Source organism: Pecten maximus, chromosome 3 (assembly GCF_902652985.1).
Source record: "Pecten maximus chromosome 3, xPecMax1.1, whole genome shotgun sequence".
NCBI classification, from domain to species: domain Eukaryota; kingdom Metazoa; phylum Mollusca; class Bivalvia; order Pectinida; family Pectinidae; genus Pecten; species Pecten maximus.
The window spans coordinates 43,077,603-43,101,268 of record NC_047017.1 but is presented as its reverse complement, the minus strand read 5'-3'; the positions used below and the strand labels follow the sequence as shown (position 1 = coordinate 43,101,268).

At 35.5% G+C, this 23,666-nt stretch overlaps 2 protein-coding genes and 1 long non-coding RNA gene across 3 annotated transcripts; 2 read left to right on the top strand and 1 right to left on the bottom strand.

Moving 5' to 3' along the window:
* Positions 1-450: 450 nt before the first annotated feature.
* Positions 451-1,114, top strand: LOC117324274. The gene is made up of 2 exons (XR_004531949.1): positions 451-622; positions 984-1,114. It is a non-coding gene; the product is annotated as an uncharacterized LOC117324274 (long non-coding RNA).
* A 3,927-nt stretch (positions 1,115-5,041) lies between these two features.
* On the top strand, positions 5,042-8,357 carry LOC117324273. The gene is made up of 2 exons (XM_033880056.1): positions 5,042-5,635; positions 7,890-8,357. The coding sequence occupies exons 1-2, from the start codon at positions 5,062-5,064 to the stop codon at positions 8,174-8,176; spliced, it is 861 nt and encodes a 286-aa protein (XP_033735947.1). The 5' UTR covers positions 5,042-5,061; the 3' UTR covers positions 8,177-8,357.
* Positions 8,358-9,490: 1,133 nt separating this feature from the next.
* LOC117324272 (AP-4 complex subunit mu-1-like) lies at positions 9,491-23,651 on the bottom strand. Its single transcript, XM_033880055.1, has 13 exons — positions 23,480-23,651; positions 21,422-21,507; positions 21,127-21,233; positions 19,875-19,971; positions 19,187-19,300; positions 17,793-17,861; positions 16,532-16,597; positions 16,152-16,272; positions 13,991-14,097; positions 12,739-12,830; positions 11,924-12,022; positions 10,908-11,031; positions 9,491-10,664 (listed from the first exon to the last, which is right to left on the bottom strand). Exons 1-13 carry the CDS (start codon positions 23,535-23,537, stop codon positions 10,470-10,472), a joined length of 1,335 nt encoding a protein of 444 aa, XP_033735946.1. The 5' UTR covers positions 23,538-23,651; the 3' UTR covers positions 9,491-10,469.
* Between the last annotated feature and the right edge of the window lie 15 nt (positions 23,652-23,666).

Here is a 23,666-nt window from a genome sequence, read left to right as displayed (position 1 = left end):
TCACTCCCACACTTTACTAATGAAATTTGAGCTAAGCTTCAAATCACTCCATAAGCACATATATACAGCATGTGCTTGTGCGCAACGTCCAGGGTTAAAAACCAGAGGTCAAACTCAATGAGACAAAAACTCTGGAAAACCTTTTGACGTCTTACCCCTATCAGTATCTTCACACAAAAGTGGTAATAATATCAATACAAACATTAACCCTACCTACATGTATATATAAATGTAAATACAATATAGACTAGAACGGTGTACTGCCATGCGGGTCTCTGGCTAGAATGACTATCTCACCTGTATTCTCACCTGTACTCTCCTAGACACGTGTACCCTCACGCAAAACTCGTGCACCTCGCTCCTATCCATGAATATTCATAACTACTAAATACGAAACCCTCAGACATATATTTCCTGCTATACTACGTAACGCAGGAAAGTGACAATAGTGACACGGTAGCTATTGACATTGGAATAGTTGATACCAAGGAATTAACTCAGCCAATTGTTGTAAATGAACTGAATGGTAATGTGAAAAACATGTGAAAGGCTGCAGGATTCGAGGGAAATTACATAAACCATTCCGGAAAGAGGACCTGCGCTACTTCCCTTTACCAAGCAGGTAAGTCTAAAATCATATCGTTTGAACAAATTGTGAAATGAAATATTTTTCGTAAATTTCGACGTTCACAATGTCACAAAATCCTTTCAAAATCCGTGAAATTGTTAAAAGAAATCAATGAATCGGTTAATCGGTATTTATATTCACTCGTCTTGTTATCATTTTCATCACTATTTTGTTTATGATAGGATTTTTGTGCAACGAAAGTATATTGTTACATTTAGCGTAATCTGTATAACCATTTTTTTTAAATGACTGAAATTTTATATGTAATCATGTAATGTATGCTTTTTTTACTGACCTGTTAAAATAGATTTTACTTAATAAAATATGAACAGGGTTTTATATTCTGTTTGGTCAGGTTTTGATGAACAACTCATTATGGACAGAACGGTACATCGCAGCAGGGCTGTACGTGCATACAAGGTGAAGAAAGAAGACGGAAAATTTCTAAACGGCACTCGTATTTCATTAAATTTTGTTTGAAATGCATTTCCTGTCTTTGTTCATTTGTCACGCCTACATTTGAAATTGGCCCCGCCTCAAGACTGAGGCATGAACCAATCAGAAATGCCATGTGATATTTCAGATATCACATATGTGATATTTGAAATATCACATAGTATGCAATATATCGCCAACAAAAGATCAAAGAAAACCCGAGGCGTCATTGGATAATCCTTCTTAGCTGATGTTGCGTATTCCATATGGGGCCGGACAACAGATTTGTACCGAGTTGTCAACATAGTTTTGTCTTAGAATATACAGGTTCTCCTTATTACTCCGAACACACACACGAGACCCTATACCACATCCGTGGGTATATATTTGGGAGCCAAATGTAACAGGAGAAGGAAAATGCCACGACATACGACTCGAACCCGGGACCTCCGAACTCTAGATGGATGTACTAACCATTTGAGTTACCTGGACACCTGTGCTCACCCCAGTCCAGTTTCCACTACACTCGACATGTCAATAGTCTCTTAACTCTTAACTCTTATTTTGCATCAATATCAACTATTGACGAACCTAATACTGACCTACCACAACCAGTTACTTCGAACTTCTCTGTAACAGATGTAAATGTTAGTGAAACAGAGGTCGAAGATGTATTAAAAACATTAGATATTAACAAAGCTACAGGACCAGATGAAATTAGTAACAGGGTGTTAAAGAATACAGCTTCTACTATTTGCAAACCATTGTGTATTTTATTTAACAGATCACTTTCTGAAAATTGTTTCCCAAATAGCTGGAAAATCGCAAATGTTGTTCCTTTATTTAAAAAAGACAATCCCAGCCTTGTGTCAAACTACAGACCGATTTCATTATTAAGCTGCATTAGCAAAGTGTTTGAGCGTCTTGTTTTTAAAAATATATATAACTTTTTTTCAATCTAATGATTTATTTTACAAATATCAGTCAGGTTTTTTACCAAATCACTCAACTGTCTTTCAGTTATTGGAGGTCTACCATAATATTGCTTCTGCCATAGATATTCAAGAGGAATGTTGTATTGTTTTTTGTGATCTATCTAAAGCTTTTGACAGGGTATGGCATAAAGGATTACTACATAAATTAGAAAAATATGGAATAACTGGAATTTTTTTATTATGGTTAAAAGATTATCTATCAAACAGAAAACAAAGAGTTATCTAAAAGTCAAGTTACTCTAAATTATTATATATATCAGCTGGGGTACCCCAGGGTTCAGTGCTGGGTCCTTTACTTTTTTTAATTTATGTTAACGATATTGCCGAAAATATGATAAGCGTCAGTAGACTTTTCGCTGATGATACCTCACTGAGAAAGTCAGCCCAATCTACTCAGGAGATTGAAGCCTTTATTAATCATGATATGCTAATGTTAGAAAATTGGTCTAAAAAAAGGTTGATGAGATTTAATGCTGAAAAAACAAATGCTAACCTTTTCTCAGAAAGACGAAACTCACAAATACCAGATATTGTTTTTCAAAATGTCAGCATGTCATTTATTCAACACCATAAACACCTAGGGCTCAATTTCTCAAGTGATGGTAATTGGTCTTACCACATCGATTGCATTGCCAAATCAGCTTATAAAAAAAATAATCTTACTAAAAAAAACTTAAATACACAGTGACCAGATTTTCATTATCAATACTCTATAAAACATATATCCGTCCTCTTTTAGAATACGCATCTGTAGTTTGGGACGTTTGCTCTCTTCAGGACTCAGAGAAACTTGAAAAAGCTTAATTATTGGCCGCTCGAATAGTCACAGGTTTACCTGTTTATGCATCAAGACAATCTTTATATTATGAAACAGGTTGGGAACTACTATCAGAACGTCGTAAACAATTAAAACTATCAACTATATTTCGCATTCAAAACAATATGACACCAAATTATCTTTCAGATCTTTTACCAAACTTGCGCTCTGAAGCATCTGCATATTCCACTCGAAACTTGAACGACTTTACAATCCCAAGATGTAGGACCAAATTATTTAGGAAATCGTTTATACCCTCTTCTATATCCCAATGGAATTCCCTTGCCCCCACATTAAAATCCACTAACTCTCTTGTCGCCTTTAAAAATCAAATAAAACTTGATATAATCTCAACTCCAAAATTTCTCACTATGGCCATAGAGACAGGAAACTCACAATTTTACACACAAGACTTAGAAACAAATGCAGTATTCTCCAGGATGATCTATTTAGGGTCAACTTAACTAACGATCCGTCGTGTTCATGCGGAGATACTGAAAACAATTTTCATTTCTTCTATTCTTGCCCATTATATACACTACCTAGAAATCAATTACTAAACAATCTCAGAAGTTTAAATCTTCCAGACATTTTGTTATATGATATAAATACCTTCTTGTGGGGAAACCCAAATCTGTCTGAAGACCTGAATAATGAGATTTTTAACTACGTATGCAAATACATTAAAGATACAGACCGTTTTAGCACCTTAACATCTTTCTTAAGAAATACAACTTTTAATCAATTCATGCGGCAATCGGGTAAAAAATGTTGTGCTAAAAATTTGGCATTGAAACAGCTGTCAACAACCAGTTTTAACTATTTTCTTTCTTTTTTTTTCTTTTTCTGCTTTGCTTATCCTTACCAACAGTGTTATTTATCCAAATAATAACAGTCGGACCTTGTTATCTCGAAGCAGGAAGAATCATCTGTTCGGAAATCACATAGCAACATACAATCTTAAAAAATTGAATACACAACTGAAATATTATTGAGTCTATTATAAACACAGAAACAGTCCCATTTCTAGCCATCAGGAGAGCGCGAGATAACAAGGTCCAATTGAAATTGTAATTGCAATTGTATTTCTTTGTAAAGTATTTACAAAATGAGCACATTTATTGATAGCTAATATGCAGCCATGATTCACTGTTAATATTTGATGTATGTTCAGGAGAGGGCCTCGATAAGTTTTAGAACTTGTGCCCCAATCCTATTTGTCATTATGAACCAATCAAAGGCAAATAAAATATGTTTAAACTAATAGTCTGTATGTAGATCAAAAATTCAATCATTCTCATCAGCAATGTTTAAAGAATATGCTCCCTATAATGTAATATACTAAAGAAAGTCACATCACAGAACGATTTCAGGAGTTCCTAAGTTTTGAATGGAGGGGTGATAGTGTAAAGAGTATGGATTTCAAACTTTTCTAAGAAACATAATATAGCGGATGTTCAGGATTAATCAAAAGATCTGTGGAGGTTTGCCATTAATTCCACTTCTGGAGTAAACAGTATCCAGTAGGACTGTAGCCCTGACTTTATTGTACTAAGAATGGCAGTGGGAAGTTAAAATTAAACAGACGACACGTCTTCCGACCTGCTCCAATCTTTTTGGATTTTGGAATATTTTCAAGTATCCACAATAATTTAGAGTCACAAACGTTGCTACAAACTAACAGTTTGCCTACAGAAACAACACATGGACAGTCCGACACGTTGATACTGCTCATATAGCTGTATAATATGGCGCGAAGTGTGTCAAAAATAAAATATTGTATATGTAAAAATAATTTTGCACAGGCAAAAATATTTAATTATGATATTCTTCCCGCGGCATAGTTTTCACGTCATATAGTAAGATTTTCAATTGCCGGCTCACATGCGTCTCTATGCCGAACTCATTATATACCGTCTGAAATTTCATCAGCAGACACAGTCATATCCTCATTCAAAACTGCAATCTCATCTTTCAAATATTGATTATGTTCTCTCCATTTCTTGCGCCATCCATTCCATACATGACATTAACACTTGCATGGTAGAAGTAGATTAAGAAGACGCACTGTATAACCATTGAGTTACAGTCAGTAATATTGTATTATGACATCACATTTCGACTGTGGTACCATGACGTCACAGTCAACGTGAAATCTTCATCTTAGCGGTGACGTCATAATAGCCATGCATGTATATATACACCACTGTATCAAGGCTGAAGTTAAACTTTCAATCATGTTGCGTATGACACCAGAACAGGCTACGGAAATAACGATGGTGGCTAAACAGTTGTTTCAGGAGCATTCCTACACACATCGACCGGAGCCAACAGAGTACACGATGTACACCTCAAACATGCACATGTCCTTTCCCATAGTCATACACGTCAATGAGAGGGAGGGTGTGGACCCTAGCACGGGGTTTCCTCCACGGACTTACTACGTGCCCCGCCACCGAGGCGACCTGCTTTACCCTCACTGGCTCCACAATCTACTGGGCCGCAACCTTAAATTCTACACCACTTTAGATCAGGACACGGCTCGCGAGGCCAGTATGTACAGGGAGGGACAGCAGCTGATACAGAAGATGAGGTCCATCTCTGCCATACTTTCGTGGGACCCAAAAAATCCAGTGGGGTTGAAACTCATAATGGCTGAAAACCACGGCAACTGTCGCCTACCACAGAGACGGCGACAGAAGGGTCTCATGGCTGATTGTGTGTTCTTGGATAACAAAAGCGACCGTGTTGCCATCCAAGGTAGGTTTGGACATTATGGTGCCGTGACCAAGATAATGTAATGGCACGGACAAGGCAGTAAGGCATATTGTATGTGCAGGATTTACATTCCTTTGAAAGTCGGCATAATACAATACACATTACAATACACATCATCGTTATATCAATTTGATGATTTTAGGTATAACTTTTTTTTTATCTCTTTTAAACAGATTTTTTTTGGCATTGCCAGTGTTCGTCTAGTTCATACTTAAGACATAGTTAACATATGACTTACGTGCTAGTTACATTTATGTAACACAAGTTAGTGTAATTGTGCCTATAAAATACGAATATATCTTAATCAACTTGGCGTTCCGGGATAAACCGACGGTCGTTGTTTTGTGGTAATACCGAGTTATAGTGGAATATGGGTGAATGGGAACAACATTGTTCATCATCTTAATTTTAAAATGTCGTTAGAGATAGAATCGGTGAAACATGCATGATCACTTGTGAAAAGCACGACACACGTTGTCTTATAGAATATTCTCATGCATGCATATATCTTCTACAGATGACCATGTGCATATTGTAATGCAGTATACTATCAAATGACATTAAATGCATGAATCATGCACAATTTGTACGATTGCATATACTGAAGAATTCCTACCTGACAGAGGTTCCAGTTTCCACTGATATAATCAGAGAACAGAAATCGCCGTCCCCTTTGTGATTTTGGTCTATTCATGAGTTCTACGTGTGGAGTTTGTCTGAATATGGAGGAAGTCTTGATGAACATAAGTCAGGAACTGTGTCATCGCCAATTACCGGAAAGTGGTCTGTCTCCATGGTAACAAAGCACCGTGTATACACGTATAGTCGTCATGTATTAGGGATGTACTTGATTACAAGATCACGTGCAACTTTCTTGCGATCATGGATTTACTTCTCTGTTGCCATGGAAACAAAAAGCAGATATAACTACTTTGCTGTTTTGCACATCTCCAAAATTGCCAAGGAAAACTTCACGAACATTCATGTGGCTATTTGCTATAATGAAATAATGATTTTTGTACCTTTTCGGATTTCCATGGAAACAAACAGCAGAAATAATTGTTTTGCGATTTCCGATAAAATCTGGAAAACTGTTGAAAATAACGAGATTGCAGGTGTAGATATCATTCTTGTGAATTAGCAATGTCACAGTGTACGCATCAGACCGACTTCCAATGGTTATATAGGAATACCTTATGGACAATAGTACTGCTTGAAGTTTGCCATTGAATATAAAATGTTTTGCGGTTTTCATTCTTTCCTGGTCCACAGTGTTTTTTCATAGACTGACATTCTGACAGATTGTTGGTCGAAGGGTTCTGACTATATATCTAGCTGCGATTTATTTTTTGGTTTTTGTTTCCCAGTCATCACATTTTCAGCACGCGTCGGATTGTGGTGTATTCGGAATATAAGTGGACGGTAGAGTTTATTGGAGGGACAAAGTTGTCATTTTTCTCAACGTTTCAAGTTTCTATATGCCAACATTTTCATTCAATTAAAACGTTGTCAGTGACATCCACGCTTTTTATACATATTTTTCAGTTATGTAGCTATTGTGATCCACTAAATACTAATGAAAATCTGTGACACATACTGTATAATAGAAGTTAAAATTCTTAAGAGAATCTTCAAAATATACCCATTTGCACGACTTCATTAAACATAACATCTTAATTTCAGGTACAAAATATTGTTGACGTCATAAAAAACAGGTACAAAATATTGTTGACGTCATAAAAAACCGAAGTCGCGGGTTTTGGCATTTTCGCTAACCAAGGGTTACCTACGCTATTGCCTAAGCTCCATTGAAGGCACGGCATGCTTTTTCTTCAATGTTGAAACACAGGTGCCTGACTCGTTTTATAAAATAATAACATATAAGAGTACATATAAATGAGATTTATATGTACTCTTATATGTTATTTGTTTATAAAACGAGTCAGGCACCTGTGGTTGAAACATGTATATTACAACTTCCTAAGGCCCCGGACTCTAAGGGGTAGAAATGTTGGAATGACTTTGACTAACACCCGTCGATATAGCCCGAGTTTCCTCTGGCCCTGTCACCATGTCTGGTACACCAGACATGGTGACAGGGCCAGAGGAAACTCGGGCTACCGTCGATATTGTTATGGAAGATAATGTTTTCACTCTTTATTACAGTTAAATTTTTGTCAATATACGCTTGTCTGTTACAGGTAAACTTTTGTCAATATACGCTTGTCTGTTACAGGTAAACTTTTCTCGATGATTATCGGGATGCCGTTTCCAGGAGACGTTACCAGAGACGTGGAGGACCCAGGAACCAAGATTGATGTTGGAATGTTTTTCCGGGCACTCGAGTGTGCTCCGAACATCCGTGTTAAATGGAACATATCACTGACACGAAAGGATATACCCACACACGTACTAGACGTTATTATCGAACGGGAAAGAGAATTTGATGATTTCGATGATGACGATGAAACATTGGATGGCGAGTCTGACGATTCGGACATGGAAGAGATGGAGCCAATCTGATCAGTCCAACATAGTTAAAATATCCCCGGAAAAATACAAAAGGAGAAGAATAGTTAATGCTACACACCAATGTGGAGAACAACATTGGATGTTTCGTAAATCTCTTATATTCATGTGATGTCTTTGTTTATTGTTGATTTCAAGAACCAACATTATTTTTATGAAATATATAAAAGTTTCCGTACACCTGTCTTGTGTTGCTGTTGCTAGCCACAAAGATATAGCTAATAAATTATAGGTATTCTATGGGGCTACATTGACATCAGGTCACAAAGATAGCTTGGTTAATAAATTATAGGTATGTAATGGGGCAACATTGACATCAGTAGGTCACAAAGATCGCTGGGTTAATAAATTATAGGTATGTAATGGGGCAACACTGACATCAGGAGGTCACAAAGATAGCTTGGTTAATAAATTATAGGTATGTAATGGGGCAACATTGACATCAGGAGGTCACAAAGATCGCTGGGTTAATAAATTATAGGTATGTAATGGGGCAACATTGACATCAGGAGGTCACAAAGATCGCTGGGTTAATAAATTATAGGTGTGTAATGGGACAACACTGACATCAGGAGGTCACAAAGATAGCTGGGTTAATAAATTATAGTTATGTAATGGGGCAACATTGACATCAGGAGGTCACAAAGATAGCTGGGTTAATAAATTATAGGTATGTACTGGGGCAACACTGACATCAGGAGATGCCTGGCTCCAGTTTCAGCAACGTTCCTTAAATTAGGAAATTCTTCAACTTCATATTTTTCCATAGGAAAGAAAGCATTACAGAATTCAAAGAAAAATCTAAGATAAGGAACCCTCATTGAATATTCTTTAATGACATTCTGTGAAAAAACTAAGTTAAGGAATATTGATGAAACTGGACCCAATAGTGATACTTTGGGCACTTGTGATATGGAGCAGAGCATTTCCTTCGTTCAAGATGGGTCCTAGGTGATCTCTGGTCCCAAGTATAAAGTTCCAGTGACTGTAAGAGTTACGAGCCAGGACAAGAGAAAGTATGGAAGGACAGACAGACACATCATCAAACTATAGTCCCCTGGTTTCCAGTGATGACATATAAGACAAAAATACCTGGCAACGTGATATCATTATCTTATATAAATATAAGGTACAGTAAGAAAATTGGGCAAAGTACATACATGTACTTCGACCATGTACACTGAAAGTAGTGCCTGGTTGTATTCCTTTGAACAATGACCAGCACTTTCTTGGTTGTATTCCTTTGAACAATACTTTCTTGGTTGTATTCCTTTGAACAATTGCATGTATAAAACAATAGACTGAACAGTTTGTTGAATAATTTATTGCACTATTTCCACAAGAAATACATACTTCCACATGAAAAACAATTGATTTAAAAAAAAATGTATACATGTATTTAAAAGTCTAACTTGTGAAATTCTGCTGAGCATTATCCCTAGAACATTTTGGGAAAACCATTTAAGAGATTTCATCAAGGTATGAAAGAAGAGCAGCAACCCCTGGGTCCAGGTTTGAAAATGATCCTGCCGACATTTAAGAGACTTGTTTTTGTATGAGCTTTTAGAAGCTGAAACATTTTAAAAGTTGCGTGATTATAATTTATTAAGGGCATACAATAAAGATTTTTTGAAGACATTTTAGTAACTATGGGAAGGGAATGAATGATAATTTATTGAGTTATGAAAAACAGATTACAACTGTAAAAATAGGCTGTTCATTGTAACAATAAGATAATTGGTTGCAAATTCATTCTCAATCACTCAAATGTTGTGAAGATGCATTTTAGAAAAAACATGCCATGATATTTGAAAAGCAAACCTGAAAGTAAAACATGGAATGTCAACAGAGATTTCTTTTGGTAGAAATTTTATAGAATAGGAGATAGTTAAAATTTTATTCTGATAATGCAAGAGACCTAAAGGCTTAAATCAGACTTTTATTACTGTAGTCGCTAAAATACAAAATTTGTAATAAACCTTAATACACATATAATATAGGTAATAAAACTCCACACATTCTTAACTGATCTTTTGTCTGGCGAAGGTTGTCACTGAAATGTTGCATGTAAAATCAAAATACAACGTATACTTACAATAAATAATATAATAGTGTTGTTTCCTTCATTTGAGGGGATGCCTTATAATGTTTGATATCAGTCGGGTATTTTCTGATAGTCTAGCTGACCAGAAAAAGGTGGACAACTTTTCATTTTAACAACATGCCATTCTTTTAAAAAAACAACGACTATTACAAATAACAATGTACAGCTCCAATTTCATTAAATTCATATTTTGACGAGGTAGGAGTCACTGACAGTCATAGATCTGATCCAGCGATGAGGAGTGTTAGCAGGGTCCTGAACAGGTATTTGTAGGAACCTAACTTTTAGTCCAGAACATGTATATTTAGATATCTCAAACTCCACAACCATTGGCCCTAATTCTTGTTTGTTCAGTTTCCCATTGCCTTGATTGATCACCTAAAAGAGACAAAATATCAATTATACCCTTAAAGTATTTTAAGGAAACATTTTGCAAATTCTGAAAAGCAATCCACTGCAGAAATTAGCAGTGAAACATACAATAAATGTATTAATAAATCGAATCTAACATAAATTTCTAAAATATTTATTTGCCACAATTAAAGAACAGTTATCAGCCACAATGATCAATGCATCATGTTCAATAAGTAAACTTGGAAACAGATTTGAGTGTTATCATACCCTAAATTGAGCCGTTACTTCGGTCTGCCCAGGAAGTTTCTTTATCTTCCATACAATCTTCTTGTCATTCACCTTTTGTCTCAGTTCTGCCATCTGCCCTGGACCTTCTAGGTGTTGTGATATACTGTAAAAGTATTCATTTACAAGGTAAAAATGGACAGCTACAGAACATAATCCATAAACATAAACAAAAATTACGTGTAATTGTAATTCTCATCTGTCCTGCTATGTCAGTATAATACAAGTTTTGATCAAACTCCAAAATTCACTCAAATTTAAGTACTTTTTTCTAATAACAACCAAAAAACCCTCTACTTGACAGTATGGAAGCACCCTGTATATGTTACAGACATGTGTAAATAATGAAAAAAACAAATATCAAATTTTGCAAAATCACCAATTCTCAAAGTTCCCATTAATAAGACAATTTTACCCAAACAAAGTAGTCTTCCTGAAAAGTGAGGTGAAAATACATCTGATACATTACAGAATTTATTCCAATGTGACTACAAATTAATTTGTAAGTCTCAAATGTGTCTACAAATTAATTTGTAAGTCTATCAGATAAACAATAAAGATTTAAAAATACACATTCTGAAAATCTAAGGATTTTAACCCCAAAATACACCAAAACAATAAAAATCAATTTATCTGTATCTTTATCTTGGTTGCCTCATGATTTCCATACTACAATGTATGCAACTATATTCCAGCTAAGGTTTGAATAACATATTACTCTTTGAGAAACTATGTTATACACAAAACAAATAGTCTAGATTCCCAACATCCACCACCACCACTACCCCACACTCCAATTTTGGTCTAATTTTTTAAGTTACTTCACAATGGCTTTTATGGTAGTACAGACAGTGGAAAAGGGTATGTACAATGTAATTAGTATCAATGAGAGTGGTGGTTTGGAAGGGGCGTGGGTCAATATACATGTACCATGACCATTTTTTGTACACATACTTCACAATGGGTTTTTATCTACATTATATAATATATAGACAAACCTGGTGGTGTTGTGAGGTACTGGGATACGAACACAGATATTGACTGCCTGAGTGTTTACTGGTGATTCACTCTTCAATCGCAGGGTCAAGGACATGTCTCTGAAGGGCAAAAGTAAAAAATCAGAGATAAAAACAATGATTGAACAGATATTAAAATCATTAGTACTAGTAACAGATAAAAGTGTTGGTGTCAAAAATATGCAGCATTTCTTCATCGAAAAAGTGCAAGGAGAAACGACTTGTCTGAGGAGAAAATTAACCATGGCCAGGTATATGTACCAGCAGTGAAGAGTATGCTGCATAGGAAAAATAAATATCATAGAGTAAACAAAATGTTCTATAAAGGTAAAAGTTTTCCTTTATTTCATTACATATTTTTTTTTAAATTAAAGTGTATAACAAAGTGCCCTCACGACAATTTACATAACATTTAAATTTATGGCCATATCTATGTTTATTTTTTGTCACTGCATGATAATCAATGACTCACAAAATACCATATAACCTCAGGTGAAGATCTGACGTGCGCTATTTCCACCACTCACTACACTTATTGGTTTATGTTGTTCAAGAAGCTGAGAATCCGGTCAGTCTGTGCTGTTGTGGTTGTGTCATTGGGCAAGACAATTTACCTTTATTGCTCTGGATGGCAGATGCTGTTCTGTGAGGTAGTCAACAACTACTACAAGGAGACCCTGCCTCAAAATGACCATGGCTGTTCTCAGGGCGATAAACCCAGCAAACAAACAAACAAACAAACAAACAAACAAAGAGACAACACACAGAAACATGACAAAATAGCCGCTCGTACTTACCGACTGTTTTCTGTGTGGTCCACAAAAGGTAGAATCCTAAATGGTGGACTGAGGGCACCTTCCCCAGAAACACTGTATGTCATCAAGGAAAGCTGAAATAATGATATGACTACCATAGATATATACAGACATCTGACTATATAGGGCCGTGCACCCAAGGACTAGTCTCATTTGGTTAGTTTATATCGAGTCTGTCATTGCCATGGCTGCCATTCATGGTTATGGCATTAAAATTGATTGAGCATCCGCCTTATTCACCTGATCTCGCTCCATCAGACTTTCATCTGTTTCCAAATCTGAAAACAGCTATTTCAGGCACCCTAATCCTAACCCTAACATGCATTGGATGACTTTCTGACCAGCCAAAAAAGGGAGTTCTATAAAAGAGACATTGAGGCCCTTAAACACCGCAGGCAAAAGTGTGTAGATACTGAAGGGGATTATGTTGAAAAATAATACAATATGTCTGGAAATATTTAAATCCTTCAATATGAGGCTCACAACTTATCAATCAGCCCTCGTATGCTGGGTTAATGGAAATATTTTTGTACCAAGATGATACCAATTTGTCAGCTATGATTTGTCTTATTTAAACATTAGATTTATACCTCTCTTACTAACAGCCAAGTCATTCTGTGATTCTGACCAGCTTTGCTTCATTTATGTCATAACAAAATGTCCATTAGTGTAAAGCTACATTTGACCTTGACCTTTGACCAAGTGACTGTCAAACCTTTCAGCAGTTAAAATTGACTCCTTTTTTTATTCTGACCAACTTTGGTTCATAATGTCATAACAAAATGCTAATCCGCAGTAAAAAGTTACAAGATTTACTTTGAACTTTGACCCAGTGACTTTGGCCTGTGGTCAAATAACTTCTTGTTTAGTTCTGACCAACTTTGTTCATCATATCATAGAAAAATGTTTATCAGTGAAAAGAAAAAGAAACAAGATTTGACTTTGACCTTTGCGCTAATGACCTTGACCTTTGACCCCAGTGTGTATTTTTGTGAACTGTCCAAACCTCAGTCAATAAAGTTTAGTTTTGTGATCTTACAAAACTTCATCTGAATCAGCTGACAAAACTTCATCTGAATCAGTAAATAAATTTATCAGTTTTTGAACAAAAATTGTATCTGAATCATTCAATAAAGTTATCAGCTTGGAACAAAATTTGTGGACAGGCAGATGCAGAATGATTAATATAGGGCATCTGTATCTCTAACACCAGGTCTTAATTATTTTCACTGACCTCTCCCACAGATGGATGTATTTTCAATACTTTTGACTTCTCAAACTCCTCCAGTCTCACTTTCTGGTGAAAAGTACAGTGGTCAAGTTGTACTTGGTCACCATAAGCTGGAAAAGTATAAGATGAAGGGAATGGGGTCAAATGCATCTAAAAATCATGATATTTAATATTTGCAATAATTAAGTTGTATTCTATGATAATGTTCACATACCAAAGGAAGATACATGAATAATCATACATATATTTCACAGCTACGGTAAGTGACTTGTTTAATAAGTAACTTGCAGATAGCCACAACAAGGTTTATACTATACAAAAATAATTTATTAAAGAGACTTCATATTTTCCTTACTAGCATCATAATGATGATACACTGTATTTACATTAGGAATTTCAGGAAGATAGAAACCTAAATACTTATGTTGTATAAGCATATCTATATATCAGAATGACATGTTTGAAGGTTCCTTTAAAATGCAAATACAGCAAATGTCATCAAGAAAGACCAAAATGATCCAACAGGCCGGGATATACCACCATACCGGGATATACCACCATACCGGGATATACCACCATACCGGGATATACCACCATACCATTCAAAGACCTAAAGCTTTGGCAACAACCTGTTTTTATTTAATGTACATCAATTATGATTTGAAATATGTAGAACTGTAATGACCTTTCAGATTATCATGAATATGAACACAGGCCATTCTATTATCAGTGCCTACTACAGCAAATTTTGTCAAAGAATCTTACCAAAAGTGTAGGGAAAATTGTGCTTACAAAGTTTCTAGAGTAGAAAGAGTAAATAACTGTTAATAACTGCAGCAAACACTTTAGATCAAAACTTCCTTCCTTTATCCACATCTACAGTACATATAATGTACTTTCATTATTACATGAAATCCCAAAGGTGACGTAGGACCAGTTTCCCTTATAATGTTTTTTTGGGAAAACTTTTAAGTGTCAAAAGCCATATGCTCCAGCTCCAGCAAAAAAAGTCAAATCAGAAAATCTTACCTTTATGCACATCTGCATAACAAGAGGCCCATAGGGCCTGTATCGTTCACCTGGTTGGATTTGACCAAACATCAAAATAATGTTCATGTTAATACCTATATTGGTTGACGTCAAACAATGCTATATATGGTTATGGGCTGGGGAAAGACCCCAGGGCTTATTTTTACATTATGATTGTGTTTATCTTTTTTATGCCCAACGATGTTGTAGGGTGGGGATCTCAATGGTTTCAAAGATATATCAAAGAAACTACTTCCCTAGAGGTGGGGAAAGACCCCAGGGCCTATATCTATAACAGGATTGTGTTTATCTCTTGATGTCCAGCAATGCTATATATGGTTATGGGATGAGGATCTCAAGGATTAAAACTAGTCGCAATTTAAAGGATTTACCTCAATTTCCCCTATTGGGCCTTACTCCTCCAGCCCCAGGGGATCCACATCCTCCATTTATACAACATTTGATCCCTTTCGCCCAATAATGCCCCAGACTAAATTTCATCAAAATCCATTGAAGCGTTCAGCAGTAGTAAGGATTTAAAGGATTTACCTCAATTTCCCCTTATAGGGCCCCACCCCTCTGGCCCCAGGGGAGCCACACCCTCCATTCATACAACATTTGATCCCCTTTCCCCAGTAATGCTACAGACTAAATTTCATCAAAATCCATACAAGCGTTCAGGACTAGTACAAATTAAAGGACTTTACTCAATTTCCCCTATTGGGTCCCGCTCCTCCGGCCCCAGGGGAGCCACATCCTCCGTTTATACAACGTTTGATCCCCTTGGCCCAATAATGCTCCAGACCAAATTTCATCAAAATCCATTCAGGTGTTCAGGACTAGTAGGGATTTAAAGGAAATGTTGACGGACGACAGACGGGTGACGGATGCTGCATCGTGGCATAAGCTCACTGGCCCTTCGGGCCAGGTGAGCTAATAATAGGTATTTTTAAAATTAACTCCAACACACAATGAAGGCAGATCAGTGTTTACAGGTGTTTAGAGATAATCAGAAATGAGGAAGCTGGCAGGTCCGATAGGGTGGTTCTTATACATACCTTGAAACTGTACAAATACAAATATAAGCATATGGTTACACATCATTTTGTCAAAGAAAGTCAAAAGTGTGTGTTACCTTTTAGTGCGCCTGTCCGGATTTCCAGGTCCTCATTAAGGCCTATCTTTACTTCTGAGCTGTCAACAAGGAAATTCTTCATGTTTATGCTACCATTAGCCTCAAGGCGAGAAACTGTGCCCTGCAGAATGTGAATGAAAAAGAGACACGCTTATAGTAATCATCAAATTTAAAAGGAATTATCTATGTCGAAATAAATCTCTTAAAAAGCAACTCAACTTTAAGTTGAAGGAACAAAATACAATTAAATACACACAGTGCTACTATTCTTTATGTTACTCATTACTGAGTTGGTAATTTGACCATGATATCTAACATGTTTGAACTCTGTGTAGAACCAATAAATATATGTTTATTACACTATCAAATGTATTACTCACATCACTGTTGATTACAGCTGTCAATCTCTCTATCACATCAACAAAGATTTCATTCTTCTTGCTTTCCTGGTGGAAAAAATATGCTACTGATTACTTTAAAATTATGTGTGTATGTAATACGTTTACAGTCTAATGTGATAGGGGAAGAGTGAGTGTCTCATAAGTCTGATTATCACATAACTGGCCCATGCTGCCATGTCATACATTTACGACCATGTCATAAATATCATAAGACACAAGTAATAATGCTATTGTGACGTCATAGTAACTATGTGATGTCGTATGATTGTCTGGGTAGATGGAAACATCCCAACCGAGTCAGATTTTCCCTGTCTGATATAGAAAGCAAATTAAAAGTTTTTTACTTATATTCTCATAAATAGTAGTTATGTGATAAATAGAATCTTAGACTTGTGACTATGTAATATGAAACTTTATTAAACATGCCTAAAGACTCATGGCATATGAAATAATTGAACTCGTCAATTAAATTTTATATGACATAGCCACAAGTGTAAGATCCTCTATTAGTATTGTGGATGTAAGGATGGTAGAGCGAACTTATTCTAAAGTTTGTAATAATTGTAACTTTTACATGTGACACTTAAACTAATATAAATTTGAATCTTTGATGGTAATGAACAATAGGTTTCTTTACATACTAACCAGAGAATCTGAACAGTGTGATAATCTCTATGATTAACAGCGTGATAATCTCGATGATTAACAGCGTGATAATCTCGATGATTAACAGCGTGATAATCTCGATGATTAACAGCGTGATAATCTCGATGATTAACAGCGTGATAATCTCAATGATTAACAGCGTGATAATCTCAATGATTAACAGCGTGATAATCTCAATGATTAACAGCGTGATAATCTCAATGATTAACAGCGTGATAATCTAAATGATTAACAGCGTGATAATCTAAATGATTAACAGCGTGATAATCTAAATGATTAACAGCGTGATAATCTCAATGATTAACAGTGTGATAATCTTGATGATTAAGTGTTGCAAGCTTAGTTTTATTTGGTGTTTTGAAGGTCTTAATGTGAAAGGTAAAGCAACACTAAATTTTCTCAGTTGCATTGGTGTTTATAGCTGACTTTCCCATGGCCATTATAGCTGACTTTTCCGTGGTCATTATAGCTGACTTTTCCATGGTCATTATAGCTGACTTTTCCATGGTCATTATAGCTGACTTTTCCATGGTCATTATAGCTGACTTTTCTGTAGTCATTACTTCAAACTCACCTGATCAGCAGAGGACACCAATGGCTTGCTAGAGGCTGATCCAGCAGTAACTTTTGTCTCAATCCCAAACTAAAATCACAAAGGTCAACTTAAGCCTAAGAAAAGTAGTCCTTAAAAATGTAAGAGTAAAACTGAAAATCAAAACTTTATATCAAAGGAATCTGTCAAAGGAATCTTTCTAGAAAAGAACAAAATCTACAGAAAAATATCTGTTTGTGAAACCTACCTGTGCCAATTCTTCAAATGTTGCCTTATACCTACTATGACATTATACCATGTCATTTCATTCAGTCCTTCAAATTTGACCTATACCTATTAACCTACCTAGGCTTAACTTGATACCTTTGTTGGCCCAAGTCTACTTGATAAGTTCCTTGGCCTTAGTACTTCAAAGTAGGCCCAACATGTATTTCTTCTTGAACCAACTTCTTTGAATAATAATTATTTTCATGACTAAATAACACTATTTTAAAGCAAGTTGTTTAAAGCTAACTTTTCGATCAGATCAAGCGCAGTATGTGATATAAAACGCCACATTTTGTCAGTTGGCATTGAGTTGGTTTTTCAGGTAAAATTTTATGTAATTACCACAGCTAGAAATTAAACTCTTGACAGATAATATAATTCATAAGTAATCACATTTTATTTTTTCTTTTGCAAGACTGTCGGGAAATTCTATATGGCAGTGAGGGACAAAATGATTGCAAAGTTCCCCCTGCTTGATCCTTCTTTGACATGGCTTTTTAAATCCAAAAATCTCAAACACTTACAGTACATAATACAAATAAATAGAACATGTATCCATTACTTCAAAACATTTGATAATCTTAACCCTAAACTATTGAATAAAACTATTAATAATCAACGTAAAAAAAACTATTGGAAACTTATTTAGTTCTTTAAGTTCTACAACTGGCAGCTAGATTACATGTAATGTCACCAAGGATGAGGATAAGGATTCACTTGAGGAGGAAATTATTGACTATCAACTTGCTCCAGAGGAGGAGATTTCAAAGCAAGCAGATATATTGAATAAATGGCTTAAATATCTGTTAATGTCTGATATTTTTTCTACAACATTAAATCATATAATAAAACGCTGTGACGCGGCGACGTCGTAAAAAAAGTCTCACACATTGGGCTACTATAACAACATATCTTTTCTCTTTTTAGATTTACATAGAATTTTTTTCAGAATCAAAAACAACATTGGGCTATAACACTTTCATTTGTTAGATCAGTTTTACTACTTCATCAGATAAATGTAGGCAAACTGTGCATTTAATAACTGAATAGCTGTATTTCGGAATTTTCCAAAGAAGCGCTACAAACAATGCTGTATTTCGGAATTTTCCAAACAAGCGCTACAAACATAACTTCAAGGTCTACCATACCATTCGTGACCCAAGGTCGCTGGTTAGTTCCCGAGTTGATTTGATGATAACTGGGTCTGATTGGATGTAAGGCCGTAACTTTTCTGTTGTAGCCAACTGAACATAGCCATAATCCTGTGGGGGAAAAAAAGACGCAAAATGATTCACAAAATTAGAGATAATATTAGCATTAGAATGCAATAATTTCAGAGAATGGTGAGTTCATTCTAATCTAGTCAATGAGCATGCAGTAAAAACATAAAGACTATGTAGACTAGTTGGGTTAAAAGTTAAAACGAAAAGCAGTGCAGCCTTGGAACATCTCAACTTATATCACATCCTTCCCAAGTATATAAACAAAATTCCTAAAGCTGGGAAGATGACTTCATTGTATGTTCAACAATCAAAGTTATACGATATTCAGAGTAGCTTTAGAATTAAAATTATACTTGTACTCTCATATTGGAGTGTATCAACCATAGAGTAGCAAAATTATAATTTCAATTGGGTAGAATTTAAAATAAGTTATTCACATACCATGAATATTGTTCAATAGTATTAAATGAACATATACTGTATTACAAACACATTTTATGGTACCCAGAGTACATCCTCCTGCAATAATCTCCACAAACAGTTCCTCATGAAAGAAATATATTATTGCCAATGATAAAAAGATGATGAATATGAATAAAATTGAATGCCTTACTAATATTTCATCCAGTACTTCAAAAACAAGGAGGCTATTCATCCGCACAGATTCTTCGTTGACAACTCCACAAAAGTCTTTACATGTCTGATAGATTCTGTCATATAATTGAAAGAATCAGAAATCCATTACTTGGAATCATATCATTAATATAAAAAAAATTGTAAGCTTGAATTTACTTAAAAACAAGAGGCACAACAGACCTGTATCGATCATCTGCTGATTACCACCACTTTATTCAAATATCAGCATATGCTAGGTTTAGTTATTTAACCAAGAGGCCAATGGGCTTTAATGATCACCTGAGTTCTGAAATTCATACTGATAATTGATATTTTTATTTTTAAATTAAGAATTTAACACATTTGAGCAGAGTAACATGAAGATAAGTCAATATCATTCATTTGAACAAACCCATATGCCTCTGGCCCAATATCAGTCTCTGGTGCTCTTGATTATTGAGAAGAAGGTATGTAAAGACTTTAGCTATTTTGACCCCTTTGACCTTGAATGTAGGTCAAGGTCATTCATTTGAAAACACTTGTTAGCCCTTCACACCAGCATACTTCAGACCAAATATCAGGTCTCTTGGTTATTGAGAAGAAGTGACATTTACAAATGTAAGTCTATTTCACCCATGATCTTGAATGTAGCTCAAGGTCTTTCATTTAAACAAATTTGACAGCCGGTGATGGACATCGCACCAATGCATATATAGACTCACTGCTTAAAGGGCAAGTAAACAAAAATGTGAAAATAATGAAAAAATAATATCAACACAAAATCAGTTATATAATCATTTTCCGAGTATTGCATTTCAATACTATCCAATATACATGTATCTAAGCTTTTAATTTCACTAAATCATTTAACCTCATCATGCCAAAAATTGAATTCATATTATATTGATTCACTTTTTCCTAAAATACAATTAAAGATCATGCTCATTAACATTGTGTATGAAGTTTGATGAGATTCCCCGACAACAAAGCAACTGCTTTTATAGGGCATACTTATGATACCTCTCTGCAATCTTTTACAATTAAGTTACAGGTGTAAATGTTCACAAATACAATGTCACAATATAATGGAAAACCATTAACAAAACATCATCACACAATGAACAGATACCAATGTAGAATTTATATATAGATTGTAGAGACTAGTAAAAGTAAATGGCATTACAGTTATTTTCTTAGCAAAAAAGTATATTGATAAATTATAAAACTAGAAAATAAAACAATATCAATACCTGCTTAGAATCTCAATAACAAAGACAGGGGACACATCTGCCTGAGAGGTGGCTACAAAGTACACACCATTCCTTTTCACATAGTAAAATGTAGTTCCATTATCTTTCTGAAAAGACAAGCACAAAAGTAGAAACAGAAGACCTTTCATTCACAAAACAAAAACCTAACAAATTGATCTAGCATGGTACCACTAAATAGCTGCATTATCTCACAGAAATTTAAGGAATATAATATTCATTATGTTTCTCTTCAATAGCATAGCATACATGTCTACCATGTATACAGTGTACTTACAAAATGAGGAGGAAGCTGACTGGATCTGACCTCTCGCAGTTTCTGAATAAACACATCTTTTGATGTTCCTTCACAATCAAATCGGTCTTCATGGACTTAAGGAAATAACACATTACACTAATGTAAAATAAGACAGACTTTATAAATAAAAACACATTGCATTAGCTAGTATAAATGAGAAAACAATACAGCTCAGTCATACTATATCAGACAATAAATCAAAACACTTGACACTAAATGTGCTGTAAGTTTGACCTCAAATAATATTTATGATCCAATATAGTTATAAATCACGAAAACATGCCTGCTCACCTTGGGACTCATACCTAAAAGCTGACATAAACAACCTAGAAATGGTGCAGAGTCGTGCAGCCACTGGGATCGATATCCATCACCAACAGAAGTCAGAAATACCTCTAGTCACTGTTGGTGACATATGATCCAACATCTGAATTGACTCTCTCTTGAGAATAGGAGGAAAGACTTGCAACTCTAAAAATATCCATAAGGAAATATCTCATCCCTCCATGACTAGACATGCACAACAGCTACATGTAGTAATCACACTTGTAGATTAACTCAGGTACAAAAAAAAATGCTTTCTTCCAATGAACAAACTCTGATCCTATATAAGTCTTTCCTGCACAACTTCTATTGCACTCTCTCTAATGACAGTATCTTCAACTAGATGGAGGTCAATTTTTTGATTGTATGTAAATGTAGATGCATTAACAGAAAATCCCTCATAAATCTCTTATCAGAAATCATGAATAACTTTGATACCAATATATGAATTCTAATTGGAGTGATCACGAAAATATGATTTTTAACCAGTCACTGTAGATGTAAAGCAAGTTTTGTTTTCATCCACCATTTCCCACTGGTTCCAATATTCCTAATAACATACATCTGGTGAAAGCATCTTTTATCAAGGCTTTACCTTAAATTAGTTAACTTACATGGTACTATTTATTGTGGTTGGGGACTCAATGATAATCAAATAAATCACATCATAAATGAATGACACCACACCATGGAAAGGGTCATGTTCAAATACAGCGTTTCAAATACAGGAAAATGAAATGAGCGGATTTAATGGGTCAATTCTTGTGAAACTTTAAACACCTGGAACGAAAAGAACACTTTTTAGAAATATTCGTTATCTCGAAAATAGCCAGCATTACTCATTGGTGCAGATATGAAACAACTTAACTAAAAAAAATAATGAGAAAAGGGAAAGGACCTCTATACAAAAAAGCAAAACGACAGGAAGGTAAAGAGAGGGAAGAGTTTAATATATTTCGCTGGTATGTTTATCAGTCTGTAGCGGAACTGGCCATGGACCAGGTCGATAATCGGCGACCAAGTAGCTCAATCGGTAGAGCATCCGGCTTGTGTTCGGAGGTCCCGGGTTGGAACCCTGGTCTGGCTGTGCATTTTTCCACTCCTACTACATTTGGTGCTTGTGCAGACCAAACCTAAGTGGTTGCAAGTGAGGTGAATACTTGACGAGGGATACCCGAACCTGGGTTGTGAGTTGTGAAGTCTTCGGGGTCGAACACTTAAAAAAAGTGAGGGAAGAGTGTATAGCGGAACTGGACCGGGTCGATCATCGGCTAGTGTTCGGAGGTCCGGGTTCGAACCCCAGTGAGCCTGGCCGTGCATTTTTCCACTCATACTAAAAGTCAAATACCCATTATACACCAGGGATGTACATACTGTATATATATGTCCCTGTATAGACTAATACCTGTATACAGTTATATATCTAAACAGCTCAATAATGGTGGACATTAGATCTACTTTTAGTAGTCTATCTAGATACTGTAATATGATAACAAAATCAAAAACTGAAAATGATAACAATAATGCATAATCAATCACTATGTACATCACAATCTTTTTTTTTTAAATAATGTTTTTTCTATATCATAGATACGGACAGAGGCAAAACCGTGCCTGCGCCCATAAATAACTTAAACTTAACTCCCTTGAAACATGATCATGAAGTGAAAGTAGCTGGCCGATCTAAAGTGCAGACAACATTCTTAAGGATACATGTTTTAGCTGCAAGCACAGTATTGTGACTAGATACGATAAAAATTTCAGACAGCATATCCGAACTGTTTATGAAGTTATAGTTGTAACCACACCGCAACACATAGGCCTATCAAATCGTCTTTCATCGGCTGCTTCTTTTTCGGCTCGGCTTTTGCATTGCATCCGGGGATTTCCCATTTTCAAA